The sequence below is a fragment of the Gopherus evgoodei genome, chromosome 5 (genome assembly GCF_007399415.2).
Source record: "Gopherus evgoodei ecotype Sinaloan lineage chromosome 5, rGopEvg1_v1.p, whole genome shotgun sequence".
Taxonomy (NCBI): Eukaryota; Metazoa; Chordata; order Testudines; family Testudinidae; genus Gopherus; species Gopherus evgoodei.
Window position 1 is genome coordinate 74844278 of NC_044326.1, and position 18213 is coordinate 74862490.

Below are 18213 nucleotides of genomic sequence, written 5' to 3' on the forward strand. Positions count from 1 at the left end.
TCGTCAAGGTCCTTGCAAGGGTCGTATTGAAAACACCCCAAGTCCTTGCTGAGTCTACCCTGAGAGCCAGAGTGGGTTCAGAGATGAATGCTCCATGACTGACATGTCCTTCATATTGCTCTTGTTTGCAAGAAAAAAGCCATGCACAACAGACACCTCTCTATGTAGCATTCATTGACCTACAAATATCCTTTGACATGGTTAGCAGGAATGCCATCTATAAGATACTGTTGAAAATTAGCTGTCTGCAAAAGGTGCTTTCCCTATTCAAGAGTTCCATGAGAGAATGAAGACAACCATCCAATATGAAAATGAAACATCATCCAAGTTTAGTATTGATGCTGGTATGAAGTAAGGCTGTGTCTTAGCGCCCACTAGCTTTGGTATCTTCTCTATTCTTCTTAAGTATGCCTTTGGAAATGATCAGTCTGGCATCTAATTCAGTTGAGGATGGCCAACAGCTTGTTTAACATCAGATAAATAACATCAGATGATTCCAGCACAGAAGGCACGTCACTCAGCTTACTATTCAGAATTTCCTTTTCACAGCAGATGCTGCATTCATGTCTAAATTATCTGATGAACTGCAGGTCACGAGGAACAAATATTTTGATGCATGCGCCAAGTTTGGCATGGTAATCAGTATCAAGAAAATAGTCGTTAGATTTTAGGTGGAATTTTGGTACCTTGTCAATAATGAAGCTCTGGACAACATAGATCACTTCTGCTATCTTGGCTCAATTATTACCAGCTCACATAACCTTGACAGGGAACTTGATGTAGAATCTGCAAAGCTTATTTTACCTTTAGCAAACTTACCTCATGTGTTTGAAACAACAAATTGCTAAGCCTGAACACGAAGCCTGGTTTATCAGGCTTGTGTCCTCAGTACCCTCCTTTACGGATGTGAAAACTGAGACACCTACTCCAAGCATGCAAGGAGATTGAACAGTTTCCACCTCCACTATTTTAGAAAAATCCTCGGAGTTACTTGGAAACAACAGATCACCAATAATGAGATCCTTGAGAGAGCCGGCCTGCAGTCTGTGCAGACTATGCTGGACATTCACAGGCTTCACTGATTGAGACACACGGAGCGCATGCCTCAGGATTGTCTGGTGAAGGCTGTGCTCCATGGCCATCGTAAGAACCACCCACGATGCAGAGGAAGGCCAAAGCTCCCATACAGCGACAAGATGAAGCAAGACCTCAAGAAATTCAGCATCCCACTGACAACTGGGAGAAACCTGCCCAAAATCATTGTTTGGAGAAGCCAGGTTAAGAATGGTGCCATCACCTTGAAGAGCCATCAGAGAGACCAGGCTGCGGCCTACAGGTAACACAGGAAGCAGAGTGTGCTTCAACTTCTATCTGGTGATTGGATCTGCAGCCACTGTGAGAAGGCTTGTCATTTAATAAGTGCTACTGATAGACTGACTTTGTCTTGTCTACTTTCATCTGTCAAGATGTTGAACAGCCACATATTACTGTGAATAGAAGTGGAGTGGTTAAATAACATTAATGAAAAGAACTAAATGTACAGCAATTGAGAGCCCTGACCCATGCTCTAATTATGTTAGATGAGCATTTTTATTAATATAATAAAATAATTTATTTAAAAATATGTACCTATTTGAATGGAGCACACTGAAGTCTTGGCACCCATTAAAATCTCTGACCAGAAGATGACCAAAAAACCCAACTCTTAACAAATGAAATCTTCTGTATTTTACACTATTTGAATTACAATCTTTTGCATTTTATCAAGATTTTAAACAGTAAGTCTAATTTAGGCTCTGCAGAGAATTATGCACATGCCTAATCGTAAGTGGGTAGTGCCATTAAAGACAGTGGTATTAGACACATGCACAAGTCTTTGTAGTTGTTTAATTAAGCTGGAACAACAAGAATTTCTAAGATTTAAAAAATGAAAAAATGCAAATTTTGCACATAAATATATATTAAATTTACTATTTGGCAACTTTCCACACTTTCTCCCCCACCATTATGAACAATGTAATGTGTTCTATGCCATCTCTGCATTGGAATAGTAGAGAGCTGCACAGCCTCAGTAGGAACTCCCAGAAGCAGATACCTTCCAGTGCTCTAGGAAGCACAGGATGAGTAAGCCTCCAGTTATGCCCTTTAAAAAGGATGAGTTTCTTTCAATGCCAAGCTAGCTTTGCTTGCTATTGCAGAGAAGGGAGAGGGCATGTTTTAGTCACTTCCTGATCTTTTCTGAGAGATTAGTTGCTGCTCTGAGCTCTGGGTTTGTGTAGACCTTGATCTGAGCACAAGTGTGGGGTGTCTGGCTCTTGTTCAGGACTGCAAGAGATGAGGATCCAATTGTCCCTCATCCCTTTCTCTCCTTCCCCTCCGCCAAAATCCACTGCCTGTGAATCTGTGCAGTGCTGAGCATAAATTAAAAAATATTGAGATCCATTTCTTTTATCTCCTCTCACAGTCTTCTTCCAGGGTGCTATTTCTGTAAAATAACACTCAGTTTGTCCTGCTCTATGAACACTGGGAACAGTTATGTGACAGAATTGAAAAGACTAGGTGTATAGAGAGTTGACAAAAATCAACATGAGATGAGGCTGAGTTTGAATACTTTTGTGTCTGGAAATAACAGACCGAGTTTACAACCTGAGCTGCTGCTGTTCCCATTGGCCCACATTCCAACAGATAACCTATGCTCCCCCAAGTTGCCATCTTCCTACCCCTTACCTTAAAGGAAGTTAACAAGAGAAAGTCAAAGCCCTTTCCAAGCAGTGTCAGCAGTCACTATAGAGAATGCCAGAGAACCTAGCCACTGGGGTAATGTAGTTTGGTTCAGCTGGAACAAACCAAATAGAAGATGAGTCAGGGAGTGTGAGAATAGACTTCTGGTGACCTTCTCTGACTTTGGCTCATGCCTCAGAAAATTCCTCCTGTTTTTCTTTGCCATTTGAACTTACCCTCTGAAATAAAAAACATTGGGGTTGTATCTCCTTCACCTGACTGAGCAGAGGGAAGTCTTCCATCTATCTACTGGAGTGCTAAATACTCTCTATCATCTTTTTTTCCTTCTGCTTCTTTCACCCCTCAAAAGTTCCTTACTAGGTGACTACAGATTTGTTCCTAGTATCAGACTGTGAAACCGTCCTATGGATGGTCCTACAGGCCAAAATCAAGAATGGATCTTTGTTTGAAGAGGTTCATGGGATCAGTGTGACCTTATTTTTTTCTGTCTATATAGAAGAGTTTACCTTTTTAATTAGAAAAACAATGATCATAATTTTATTTTTATCCACCTGTATGTATTGTCCATGTTACTTTCTTTTTTTGAAATTACATTTCTGGTTCTGGTTTTAGTATTGTTAATATTGGAATGTCCATAATTTTTGAGCACGTTTTACACACATTGTATACAAATCAGAACTAAGCAACCTTCAGCTTAGTTTTGTATTGTAGAAGATAGAGCCCAACTGAAAATGTCGCTATGTGGAATACATTAAATTGTATTGTCTATGATATACTGGCTTTATTTTGAGTAGGTTATTGTGTTACTAATAGAAATGTATGAATTGTTAAACATTTTAAATAGATTCCTATTGCTGTCCTTGCTATCTTATTAATCATTAACATATATATGGAACAGGTAGAATCAATATAGTCTGAGCACCCACATGTATTCTTTATGCATGAAGCATAACAGAAGAAAATACTGTATCTTTCCAGAACTTTAAATAAATCTACTGAGTTAGTGTCAGTAGTTTACTGTATCTTCAGAACTTTGGCATAACATAGGGATTTTGTCATACCTGTGACTGGGTGTTGCAAGATGTAAGACAAATAATGGAAAATCTGGACAGGCACCATTTTTACAATATCAGTGGCACTCTTAATCTAGTCTTCCTTGCCTGGAACTATGATTTAGGGAGCCATACTAATATGGCTGCACAAAGTAGGAAGGGGCTTATTTCCCTTTACTCTCCTGTATAGCTACATCAGGGATCGGCAACTTTTGGCACGCAGCCCACCAGGGTAAGCACCCTTCCAGCCAGGCCGTTTTTTTTACCTGCTACGTCTGCAGGTTCGGCCGATTGCGGCTCCCATTGGCCACGGTTTGCTATCCCAGGCCAATGGGGGCAGCGGGAAGCGGCCCAGGCTGAGGGATGTGCTGGCTGCCGCTTCCCACAGCCCTCATTGGCCTGGAGCAGCAAACTGCAGCCAGTGGGAGCCGCGATCAGCTGAACTTGTGGACAGGGTAGGTAAACAAACCGGCCTGGCCCACCAGGGGGCCTACCCTGGCAGGCCATGAGCCAATGTTGCCGATACCTGAGCTATATTACAGTGATTCACAGCCTGACCCATAGTTAATGTCTTCACAGCATAAGTGTTGTACGTGAAGGTGGATTGTGTATATATTACTGAATCTATGTAATTAAACAAATGCATTATTAATAGAGATAAGCATAAAAAAAGCACCACCTGAAATTAAAGGACAGAACATTGCAGCTTGTTTCCATCTTTAATTCAAGCTGTCAAGTGCAAAAGTAATATACACTGTACACGTATTTATCTAGCATTTATAACGACAAAAAACAAGAAGTGATGAATGACCCACAAAAGGTCCTTTAAAATATTCAATTTTAACTGGAATTTTTATTATAAAATATATTTACGTTAATTCTCATTCTCTTATTACAGTGCAAACTAGAATATCAAGCATGTGTCTCAGGAAAACAGATTTCTGTGAAGTGTGAAGGACGTTGCCCTTGCCCTTCAGATAATCCCACAAGTATAGGCAAAAATGGTCAGAGGGGTAAGTAAAGGCAATTTGTGTTTTATTTTTTAACGTAGCATTTTTAGAGAAGAATATGATTTAATTAATGGAAGAGCCCAACGATCACTAAATGGTGATTATTCTAAAGAAAAACGAGATTTTTTTTCTTACACTAGGTTTTGAAATAACAGCTAGAGTAGAAGACAATATTTTTCAACGCAAACTATAGTGTATAACCATTGTTGATATTTGTATTATTGTTCAACACACCATACTTAGCACTGTATAAAACACACAGAAAAACACAGTTCTTGCTCTAAATGCTTTCACTCTAAAGGTCAAGAAGACAAAGATGCGCTAAAGAATCCAGGGTGGGAAGTACCTTAATTTAAAAAAAAATATTCTTGAGTAATAAGTAGCAGCAATTGTATTGTTGTTATGTACTGACAACTAGAGGGCATCATGGAAAAGGTGAGTTTGTATGTGAGAACTGAATGAAAAGACATTGATGGCTTTGTGAACCAGGTGCACAGTATTTTTGTGAAATTTGGGTCAGCAGAGAATTTGGTTGCTTTGTACTGCTTCTCAGCCACTCGCGCAATGGGTAAAAAAGTTTTGTGGCCAACCGCTTCTAGATTCTACTGATTCCTGGGTGCTGGAACAGCCCATCGTGGCTGCATGAAGCTGGTGTAAATTATAGAACAGCAGGAGTTTGCTCTAGTGGCTGCTAGATGGATGACCTCAGAGTTGGGAGGCACACAAAGGTTGTATAAATCCACCTTTGTGCACACACCTCCTAAGTGTGCCAAATGCAGCACAGCTAGAGCCTGGGACTTTGTCTTCCTTGCTCTACATTTAAAGAACCTCTTTGTGTATAAATACTATTTTTCCACAGTGGAATGTATGAATACTGATGTTTTGAAGATATTTTTCTCTGGCAACATTATAAAGAAAAAACAAATAGCATTTATGGTCTTTGGTGTATATTATTATATCAGTACTTTCTGAAGCTAATTTATTAACTTTCATGGGCTATTTTAAATTATTGTATAGAGAATTCTTATCACCTCCATCGTAAAAGTTAGCTGCTGATTAAGTACATTTTTCTTATGGTTTAAAATAAATATTGGATTAGTTAATTTTAGACAATGAGTTTAAGTAACCACAATGAACATGGATACATGTGCATGCACACGCAACCGATTACAAAACTGTGCTAACACATCACTTATGCCACTGCTTTTTTTTGCAATAACATCACTAAGTGTTATATAAATACTGTCTGTAGTGTAAACTGCTGCACTACAATAAGGCATCAGAGTTTTTTAATTACATTAATTTTTAGTTGCAGTTTAATGCCTGTTATCAGGGCTTTACAAAATTCCGCAACTCATCCTAGTAGCTCAAGTGAAAAATACAGTTAGCTTAATTGGTACAAGTTCCTGCATGGTTCATCGGTACCAATCACTGGAAACCAATTGCTGATTCAGGGCTATTTCTGAGTATAGACCAGGGACTCCCCCATAAGTGGAAGAGAGATGACCCTGCCTGGCTTCCTGCTTGCCTACCAGTAGGCATTAAGTGGAGAATTAAATGAGATGCTTCACTCTGGGAGGCCATTTTCACCTCTGCATGTGGTATCTCTGCCCCTGGCCCCCATCTTCCCTACAATCAGCGGTGCTGGAACAATTTGTACAGTGGGGATGTTGAAAGCTGTTGAATCAAACTGTAAACCCTGTGTATGATGGAAACTACTTCAAGCTAGGAGATGCAGCAGCACCCCTATCACTTCTATTTCCAGCACCTATGTCTAAAATAAAGTAGCAGTAGCACTCAGCCCTCTGCTCCCTGCCTCCCTTCCAGCCCATTCATCTGGTCTAAATTCCTACTTGTCCTGGATGAGTGAATTTTTCAGTCACAGCCTACTATTAATACTAAAATTAAATACTGAAAATAAATTATAGGTACAAGTTAGCAGCTTCAACAAGATAGAACTGTTTTTTAATTAGTACTCTTAGGTATGAACTATTCCTAAAGACTTACCCTGTCCGGGGATAAAGATCATTTATGTTCAGTTGAGTAGAGGGAAAAGGCAGTGAGAATTTAAACTAATTCTGTCCTGCCAGATTGCGAGGACAAACAGAGTACAAGGTTTTCTTACAGCTGCAGATCAGCAGTACATAAAAATGTGAATGTCATTTCTTTTCAGTGCCAAAGGCCAAGAGACATGAAAAATGTGAAAGTAGGTTGAGTATCATTGCTCGTATTTCAGCTGTCATTTACATTAGAAGTTCATAATGCTCCAGCAGTAGTACACTGTGTGTGTTAGCCCCCCTCGATGTTTTCTAACAAAGCTCATCTGTGCTTTGATCAACAAAGAGTAATCTAGAGATCATGTTGAAATGGTTGGGAGTGTTTTGTCATGCATCTACAATATTAAAAAGAATAGAATACGGATCCTCAATAATATAATTATGGGAAATATAATTACATGCATCTGACAAAATGGGTATTCATCCACAAAAGCTTATGCTCCAATACGTCTGGTAGTCTATAAGGTGCCAGAGAACTCTTTGTCACTTTTTACAAATCCAGACTAACATGGCTACCCCTCTGATAATAACACTGTAGATAGCTCGATTATAAAATAGTTTGTTAATTAAGAAACGAATCCAAGCAACCTTTTTGGCATGAATAAAAAAATAAGTTTAATAACAGTATTGAAAGTTAATGTTACATAATTCACCAAACTGCATGTGCTTGCACGCTAATTTAGTGATGTAGTATGCAGTTTGTGGCAACTAGCTACTTTGACATAACTTAATTTATGTTTCTGTTCAGCCAAATTGAGTTTAAAATATAATCAGCAGAATTTTCTTCAGGGGGTATTAAGCAAATTCATAGTGGAATTGTAGAGAAGATGATGAAAATGCTATTGTATTAAAGCCCTTCTATGTCTCTTCAATAGATTCTCATGTGACTGTGTACAAGAATTTAATTCCGATAAAAATGTGTTCTGTAGAACTAGAATAATTTGACTTATATATTTGTAAAAATCCGTCCTCCCTTTTAACTCATTTTTCTTCTTTTTTTTCTGCTGCTGCTGCCCTAGTTTTTCCCTGTGAGTCTTAAATGACAGTATATGCCTGTTTGAATCCATTCTCTTTTCTGTGTTTAGTACAGTTTAATTTTGTACTCTCCAGTCGGTGAATACTACCATGTTAACTCACATTGACAGTCTGTTGTTGGGTGCATTTTTCTCATCATGGAGCATGTAGTCTGTTGCAACTTAATTATGTTGCCCAAACTTCTTTGGACTGGTCTACATTACAAAGTTAGGTCAACATAAGGGAGCTTATGTTGACCTAATTATGTCAGTGTCTACACTACAGCCTTCCCACAACTGATGTAAGTGCCCTACTACACCGACCTTATAACTCCACCTCCATGAGAGGCATAAGGTGTATGTCAGGGTAGCTATGGCAACTCAGTGTCTGTGTAGACACTGCATCCCTTACATCAGCTGTTGACTGTCTTGTATATATCACAGCTGGAGTCAATTGCTCCCTGCTCCCCTGGAGAGCTGGGTGGGTGGACCCTACTCCCAGCTGGGAGCCAGGGAGAAAATGGACCCCATGCTCTCAGCCTGTGGGACAGCCAGGTGCCCAGGGACCAGGCTCTCAGCTCCCCACATTGCCCTTCTTAGGTTGGTGGAAGTGCTTCTGGTGAGGATATGCACCACTGACCCAAGGAGGGTAGTGTGGACAAGCACCACCACAGGAAGTCGACCTAATGTAGGTTGACTTACATTTCTAGTGTAGACATACCCTTCTATACTTATGAATTTTACTATTTCCTTTCATTGCACTGTGTTCACTTCCATGACAAAACTTTCATTTACTTCAGAGATAAGGGATCAAACCCCTTGGTTTCTCAATTCCTCTGGATTTTGGAATGTTAAAATAGATTTTGCCTTTTTACAAAGCTTATTTCGTTTTTGGTTTGTTTTATTTTTAAACGTATGTAGGCATTTATAAGGTCCTTGTCTAGCCTCAACACTAGGCCCATCTATACTACCTTGATTGGACAATTCCCAGCCTCCTCACACTCTTGTAATACTGTGACTCGTGTTGGGAAGTGAGGTTGGAGGGGTTGTCATACCTAGTGCTGTGAGTCCAAATGCCAGAGCTAAGGGTTGCGACAGAGTCAGTGCCAGAAATCTTAGCCAACTCTCAGAACCAGATTACCAGGAGTCAGGGAAGGCAGGAGCAGGGCTGGTTCTGAGGCAGGTGCAAGGCTGGGTGCAGGATGGGGACTGGACTGGAGCAATGAAGGTGCAAAGCCAGAGCAAGGTGGCTTGAAGAAAGATAAGGACTGAGAGACAGAGAATCCATGGGCCTGTTCATTGAGCAGCCAATGAGCTGCTGGGCTTAGAAATCATCTTGCTAGCTTCCTCAGCCAATCAAGCAGGGCAGTTTGTCAGATATCCTACCTCACTTGTTAGACTGTCAGGAGTACTGAGCAGATGAAGCTGTGGAGCATTACTCCTGACTTTTTGTCAGATCTTCATTGTTGGGTTTTTTGTTTGTTTTGTTTTGTTTTGTTGTTTTTATGGTTTGAGAGTCATGGTGTCAGATCTCTTCTCCCCTTTGCAGATCTCTACATTCCAAATTTCTATCCAAATAATGTTTGCTGAATCCCTTAGTAGCCCTGGTAGAGACCACCCCTCCAATAACCAGGACACAACAGGTTGTAGTGTTCCATTCTGAGAAGGTCACCCTTATATTCGGGTGTGGAGGAGTTTACTCAATTCCACCTGAACATACACCTCAATACTCAAGGTGTTTTTTGCTTTGCATTAAGATAAAACTAGCCAGAAACCAAATTTCTAGAGGTCTAGCTAGCCTGAATAGGCTCTTAGCTGTTTCCCAGCACCAATTCTTAAATTCTGTCTACCTCATTCTCTGAGTGATTTCAAGAAATAGCAGTTATCAGCTGGACCCATTGTCTAGTTTGTTCTTCGGAATTGCTTCTCTTGCTCCTGACTTCATGCTTGCTGGTAGTCACTGCCACTAGGCCAGGAAAGAACTGCAGAAGTACATCTTTATGACCTCCCAGATCCAAAGAGTATCACTTGCCCTAGTGGAAATCACAGACCTGATGCCCCAGGTCATAAATTTCAGCCATCAAGTCTAACTCTGGCATCCAGTCTCCCTCACTTCAGGGAAACCTTATTTCACGGACAAAGGGTATAATCCAGTGCCCTTTAAAACCTCCATCTCTTAATTTGTCCTTTAGTAATGAATTTGGGCTGCCCATGCACAAAATACCTCCCAAGAGCACTACCTGGGGTGTGAAATTGAAGATGTCTGTGCTTGTAGTTAATGCAAAGATATCTTCTTGGATGTTCCAACCCTCCAATCCTACTGCCTATTTAATACTAGTGAATAAAGAAATCTACCTCTGTTTCCATACAGTGGGGACATCTGTGTTTCATTTGCTGGCAGTACTCCTAAACTACTAGCCAATGGGCTATGAAGTCAGCAAACTTGTCTCATCTTTTTGATAAACCTTTATTTGCAGGAAGGATGGATTCAAGTGGCCTACCACCTGCAAAGATGGCTATAACCAAACAGAAACTCCTGAGCTTCAGATGGCAATCTAGAAATGAGGAAGAGCTCCATCTGACAAGAGAGAACATGCATATGGCCATCCCTCTGGTGTGCAAGTGACCAGTAGCTTACCTGAGCCCCTCTAGCCAGCCCACAGCTAAGATAATACCCTTCCAAGCCAAAGTGGGGTGACACTTAAAGGAAACTGAATATTTTTCTTCTTGATTGACCAAACAAACTCCCCTTTGAGACTACAAATGTTACATTTTTGAACATTTTCTTCCCACATTTAGCATCTATATTATCTTATAGTTCTTTCATTTAGCATATTTGAAAAGGAGGTAAAAAGACCTTTTAAAGATTATAGAAACCATGTCTCTGTACTTTGGTGATTGTTCAACCAATGTGACAGGTCTAAATATAGTGGAATTACCTCTGAAAATGTGTCTAGCCTTATGCCACATTAACCTCTACAATTAATTGTGGTCTCCTTGTCATTTTCTAGAAATTGTTATATGTGGATAGTTGATAATATGCAGAACTGAAAAAGAATACTGAAGACTTAGAGTGAAGTGAGCTGTATTTTTAATTTATTTTTGATCCACAAATTGACAATTATCGTTCTCTGGATAAAAGCTAAAAAAGAAGCTAAATGTGTAATTATACAGAGACATCACTCCTAAGCAAAAAATAATGTACCAGGAAGTTTCTGAAATTAGGAGATGGTCTTACTGGGTACATACTTGGTTTACATATGTGACTAAGCCACATCTGGTTTGGAGGAAGGTGGGAATAAAATGAATACTTAATGTATTTCAAAAGTACCAAAATAGATTAATCCTCCTTTTGTGAGTTGGATAGAGTATAGAACCTAGATCTGCACCTCTCTGATGTGTCCAATACCGGCTGACATGCAAAGACAGGGGAGGTGTTGGGCTGGGTTTGTTAAATGCTTCAATTCATTCATAAAAAGTAATATCAAGGGCAGCTGTCATACCCCTAAGAAAATTATAATAACCAAACAGCATAAATGCAGGGCATGAGAGGGGAAAATGTGGGCGAGCAAAAGCAAATTTGTGCTTATTATTTATTTACTGATACTTTTATTTTGTAGCTATGATGCAGATCGGGATCCCTATTTGCTGTACAAACACAGGACAGTAGTCCTACCTCAAGAAGCTTACAATCTATTAAAGCACACGATATCTAAATGATGAGGGAAACAATTAATTATGTGCAATTTAAAATACATTTGCTTCATATATAGATATAGATAGATATAATTCAAAATTGTGTGTGTGTGTGTACACACATTACCTAGGTAAGTAAATATACACTACCTTCAAATGGAGAACTGAGCAGTTGATGTTGGCCATTGGTATTTTGACTGGGGTGGAGGTAATGCAGTAAGAGATAAAAGCGATTAAATGGACAGGAACAGAGTTATAAAGAGCTCTGAGGTTTTAATTACATTGGATTTCTGCAGTCTTTACCTCAGTCTGTAATATAGGTTGGTCCCCCTTTCATGTGACTCGTGCTGTGAAGATTTTTTTAGTTGGACTTCCTTTATAGAATACCTCCATATTTATAATGAGGGATTCTAGTTTTCTGTGGTTAAGAACAAAATTCTCTGATTCATTAAAAAAAATAAAGGTAAAAATCCACATTTTTCCATGATTAGAATGACACACTGAACTTTAGTTTCCATAACAATAATATATATAGGTATCAGTTGAACACGCTGTTTTATTGAAATATTTACAGTTTTTAAACTGATAGCCAGAGCCCCACCGCTGTATGTTATTTTTTCACAAAATGTAAAAACTAAAGATTATCTGTAAAAGCGCAAATTCTGTTTTTTTCTGCATTTTTCTGTGGCAAATGGATTTTTAGTATCCCTGTTTATAATCATCTGACAACTTCCATAGCAGGACAAAGCTATTGCCAGATGCTTATAATATTGACATGAAGTAAACTTCTGGAGTGATAGACTCTCTGCAGAAATCTAGACTTGAGGCAAGGGAGCTCTAAATGACAGGAGGGTAAGAACACAGGTTCAAGATGGCAGCGCTCAGTATTCTGCAACCAAACAATATTTGAAGAACTCTCTGAGGATGGATAGAAGAAGGCAGAGGCTGTAGCATGAAAAATCTGGTAGAGAGAAACCTCTGGGGGAAATACTGAAAGTTGAGCCACTCTGAATGGAGATGACTGACTGGTTGACTCCAAGTGCTTTTCCACCTATTTAATCTAGTGAAGCTCCCTTACAAGGCAAACACTTGCTTTTGATCCCATCCCTGTCTTGTGTATATGAGTGACTGCCTCACTGCCTGAATAAATTAATATTAGATGTACACAAATTTGGTTACTGTGCAAAGTTGTGATTGGCCGGTGTGTTTTCTTTCCTGTCTGGACCAAATATTTTGAGCATGGATAGATGTTTCCATCCAAGTCAGGGAGACTTAGTGTCGGATATGGCTGCATTCATTCCACTGTTGATTCTGGAGGGGCATGTAAGTGAGATGTGCATAGGATTCTAACCTCTTATAATGAGATCCTTACTGAATCTGGCATTGACACCAGATCCTGACATTTTGAGTGTCAGGAGAGACTACAGGAGGGGTCTGGAGTGTTCTTGTCCATGAGATTTTCCCTATTAACTACAATGCCATCCCCAGCAGTTGTAAGACTTACCTGGCTGACTGTGGTCTGGATGGGTGAATATAGGTTGTGCTCCTCTTATGGACCAACCATGTCCTTATGAATAACAAACAGAGCTCCCACGTTCACTAGCCACCAAGAAAAATGTTCAATCTTGGGATTGTTTTGAATAACTCCCCAATAAGATCGTTGGTAAGAGGTCAACTAAAGTTTGCATTGTAAGAGGCTTCCTGGAAAAAAAAAGGGGTCTTCATTAATTTGTCATCTAGGGAGGAATGCATTTGTAGCCTGGACAACTGCTACCAGTGTTGTGATTTTTTTTTTTTTTTTAGAGTACTCTTCTGCCAATGTGAATCCAAAAGGCAAAGTATCATATTGAAAATGCCTTCATCTATTGCAAGTTTTATGGGGCATTAAGCATAAGAATGTAGGAAGCCTGGCAGGGAGACGCCATAATGTGCTGAATATTGTCACTCTATTAATCGCAGTTTTAGCAGATAAGTTCCAGGAGCACCATTATTTTAGGTTACCTATGTAACGAGATGGGAAAACTTGACGTGAACACAAATACAGTTAGATTAACAACAAGGTGGGTCCTGTTGTGTTCTGTATACATTGCTACTTAAAAAAACAAATGCAGGTAATTAGTGTTTTTAAACTAATTGCACAGCAGCACTCCCAGAAATCCTCATTATGTTTTTATTCACATGGCACTACCTTCTTACTACATGAGTTAAAACCCTGCTACATCATATGGATGTGGATACCAAATAAATCATTTTTTCCGCTATTTGTATTAAAAGAGAAAGCAGAGCAGTTTCCCAAAATCACAAATGTACAATTCAAGGGATAAGAGTAACATTTGCACTAACCTCTTAATCACTTCTTCGCATTATTACCTTTCAAGGACAAACAGTACATTTTATTCTGTCTATAAAATTAACTTCAGGATTGAAATCCATATACACCAGGCCAGTCAAACCTGATAACATCAATGATTAGCTATGGGGTGGCCAAGTGAAGCTATTTATATAAGAAAATGGGCTAGATTCCCATCTAAAAATGTTTATTGTATATTCAAGATTGAGACATCAAATCCAGAAAAACGAACCCCTACAATAAACAGGCTCTCAAGTTACGATGTGTTCTGGTTTTATATTCACAAATCTACTCATATGAATTAACATGAGTTCTGAATATATTTCACAAAATAGGAATTCCATAAGTAGTGTTGTATTACTGATAAATCTGTTATAGGAAATAATACTGGCTTTCCTAAAAAAAAAAAAAAAAAAAAGGCGTATTAAATTGGCAAAGAGAGGCGTACTTATTTTCAGCATGGAGAAACTATTGCCATTTCAGATGTCAACTTTCTTAGGAGAAGAGGGTCAATAAATGACTGGGTATTTTCAAAAGCAGCAGGATTAAGTCAGGTTTGCTTGTTGGAAACCTTTCACACACTATTAGCTGAATCAGCCCTTGTTTTGGTCATTTTTTATTACATTGTTCTTTTTTCTAACTGCTTTTCAGTTTTTTAGTTAATTACCATAAGATGTCTCACAATACAATATTGACTAAAAGCAGTAAAGCAGTTTATGCTGAAATTAACCATCAAGCAGCATCTGCAGTAGATGGTCTTGTGGCTAATGCACAGAACTGGGAGTTGAGACAATTTTTTTTCCTGTCTGTGCCATAGACTACCTGCATAGGTTGCTTTGCTCCCTTCAAGCCTGATCCTGTACACTGAAGTCAATGGACATTTTGCTGTTGATTTCAGTGGGAAAAGGATCAGACCCTTGTGCTACCTGTAACTCAGTTTCACTGTCTGCAGAGAGATGATGAAGCTTAGTCCAATAAGGCTGGTAAAGTACTATGAGATGATACAATGAAAAGAGTTATAGTAATGCAATTTATTAGTAGTAATCTAATTCTGTTTCCAGTTAAAATTAATTTAGCAGTAAATGTCTGTTTTAACATTTCTGCTTTGTATCATATTTATGCATAATATTTTATTTTAAAGAAGTTCAACTTCACTTTTCTATTTCAATCCTTCACATATATACCAAAACATTTTTTGCCTTTACTAATTCACTCATTTACCATTTGAACTTTTAAAATGTTGGTCTTTTGTGGCAGTTTTTGTTTGTGTCCTCATTTCAAATTCTTATGCCTGGATATTGAACCATGATATTGACAAAGAATCTCTTCTTTCTCCCTCAGTTTTATAACTGCTTCATAGTCCATTTTTGCATGATAGTTCTGTAATATAGACTGCTATTGTTAAATTATTTTATTGCTTTAGTAATTTTTATATTATTAACATTCATTTTTACAGAGTAGTGAAGTAATAATCTCAGTAATATTCACTTGTAATCTTAAACTGATTACCAGTGTTGCAGTAGGAATGCAATATGATATAAAGGGAAATTGCTAGTACAATACGGTTTTATTATTTTATTTATATAAGAATGCCATTTCCTATTCATGCCAACACATTTACTTCAGTGTTTGTGGAATAGTGGAAACTTTAATAGAGACATTTTTATTTTTTATTCCCCCACTGTTCAAAAGTTTTCTGTATGAATCTCATTTAGATTTCTAAGCAGAATAAAAATATAGCATCTCTGAACCATATCTTGGAAATCACAGAAGTAAGGATATTTGTTTTTGCACAGATATCCTTTGGGTGAAATTCACCCAGATGCAGAATTCTAGCAAAATACCAATCTACTACTTAATGTTAGGGCTTCTAATAGAGAGGCCCCATGTTAGGGCTTCTAATAGAGAGGCTTCCACAGCCCTTGCACGTGAAGAAAAGTGTCTCTGTACTAGCCTAACATATTGCAGATTAAGACAAAGTTAATCAGTGAAGGTGAGCCAAGGGATCCATATTTACATAATCAAACAGCACCCCACCTCCACACACATAGTACAAGACTCACGCGCAGGGGTTGTAGCCATAGACTGGAGAACTGGGAAATTGTAGCACTGCTCTGTACCATAGGCCCAGCCAATGAGTGGATTTCACCTCCCAAAATCTATTCTCACCTCCATTGCCTTTCACCTGCATATAGGCATGGGTACTGTGGCTTTATGTGGATGAAATTTCAGACCTCCTATATAGAACTTGACAGGCATATGTTTTAATTGTTTAAAAAATATACCATATTAAGAAAGACTTATTGAGAACTAGAGCTGATCAAAACATTTTTTGAAAAATGAACTACTGATAAAAAAATATATATCATGGAAAATCTCCTGATTTCGTCACTTCTTGGGGCGGAGGGGGGAAGATCTTGAGTGTGAGGGACAGGAAATGGCAGTCTTGTAGAAAACAACCATCCTTCCTATAAAATAAAACAATGAAGCTGAAACATTCTAGCTACATTCTAGTTATACCATATCGGGGGTTGAGGGAAAATTAATGATATAAAAGAGCAAATAACATGTGTTGAGCAATGACAATTGACTTTTTACTCCTCTGAAACATAGAAATAAATGCAAAATTCCTGTAAAGCCTGTACTGTGTACATGACTAACATTGGGAACTCAAGTAGATGGATGATGGGGTAGGGAAACAGATATTAACATTCATAGTAATATGTATCAGAGGGGAAAATGAGTTGAAATACAAGATATTTGTATCAGATATTTGTGGGGAAAAAAACCCAGTTTTTCCAAAACTTGTTCAATAATAATTTGTGGAAAGAGGACTCTTGTAATGTTGACAAGATCAAGTGAATTTTATAGGGACGGTGGGATGCACAGTAAGTACTTGTGGGAGTTAAAGCTTAACATAAGCCATTTTTATTAAGAAACAATTTTAAAAGAATAAGAATATTGTGCATGTAAATTTTTTTACAAAGCTCTTTGACATTTTATATGTTTCTTTTCCACTTTTATCAATTTTGTAGTTTTAAAATATTATTACACCTTTTTAGTTTGAGTGGTTAGCCAATATTCCGGATCTTGCAAGTTGTTTCTCATAGGAGGAGAAATTGATGACAGAATTTGGTATCAAGATGGAATCCTGACTATTTATAAAGAAGGTACACTAATTCCTGTTTCTCTCAACACAGTGGAAATGAAACAAGAGGAGGCAGTTTCTTTGCTCACAGTTCCAAACCTCCTTCCAGCTAACACTTTGCCCAAAAAACATTCTCTCTCTCTCTCTCTCTCTCTCGGCTTTCTCTAAGGGCCAGGTTACCTGTGCTTCTCTTATTGGCTTTCTGCTCTCTTCTCTGGCTTCTTCTGACACACAGATACGCACAGCTCCACCAAACAATACTCAGCCTGTGGGTATGCATTCAGACCTCAGGAAAAAACCCTCTGGCCATTGAGACAAAGTTCCTCCTCTACCTTGGTGGGTCCTGCGCCTATTGGCAGATTTGCTCACCTCAGTGATCTTCCCCACAGTCTGGATAAACTCCTCCTGTGTCTGATCAGAAGTTGGGAGGTTTGGGGGGGAATCCGGGCCCGACCTCTACTCTGGGTTCTAGCCCAGGGCCCTGTGGATTGCAGCTGTTTATAGTGCCTCTTGTAACAGCTGCATGACAGTTACAACTCCCTGAGCTACTTCTCCATGGCCTCCTCCAAACACTTTCTTTATCCTCACCACAGGACCTTCCTCCTGGTGTTTGATAACACTTTTACTCCATAGTCCTCCAGCAGCACAGCCTCTCACTCTCAGCTCCTTGTGCCTCTTGCTCCCAGCTCCTCACACACACTTCCTCTCCTCTAGCTCCTCCCTCCCTGACTGGAGTGAGCTCTTTTTTAAACCCAGGTGCCCTGATTAGCCTGCCTTGATTGGCTGCAGGTGTTCTAATCAGCCTGTCTGCCTTAATTGGTTCTAGCAGGTTCCTGATTACTCCAGTGTTTCTCTTCCCCGACCATCTGTGATAGGACGCCCCCCAACCCTACTTCCGATGCATCTGTCTGCAGGATAAAATCCTTGGTGAAATCAGGGGCTATCAGTACAGAGTTACTGCAGAGGGCAGTCTGTAGGTCTGTGAATGCTTCCTCTGCTGCATCAGACCATCTCACCAGATTAGGTCCACGGGCTTTCACTAGGTCTGTCAGGGGACTTACCCTTGTGGCAAAGTGGGGGATAAATCATTGGTAATACCCCACTACACCTAGGAATGCCTGGATTTTTTTCTTGCGACGCGGTCG

The 18213-nt window shown here is 39.2% G+C and overlaps 1 protein-coding gene across 3 annotated transcripts in view; it reads left to right on the plus strand.

The window, feature by feature from the left end:
• SPOCK3 (SPARC (osteonectin), cwcv and kazal like domains proteoglycan 3) overlaps positions 1 to 18213 on the plus strand; it is a 421538-nt gene that overhangs the window by 318004 nt on the left and 85321 nt on the right. For all 3 annotated transcript variants that reach the window (XM_030564832.1, XM_030564833.1, XM_030564834.1), the window contains one exon: positions 4693 to 4807. In XM_030564832.1, the coding sequence (XP_030420692.1) occupies positions 4693 to 4807 (115 nt within the window). The remainder of the gene's footprint in view (positions 1 to 4692; positions 4808 to 18213) is intronic.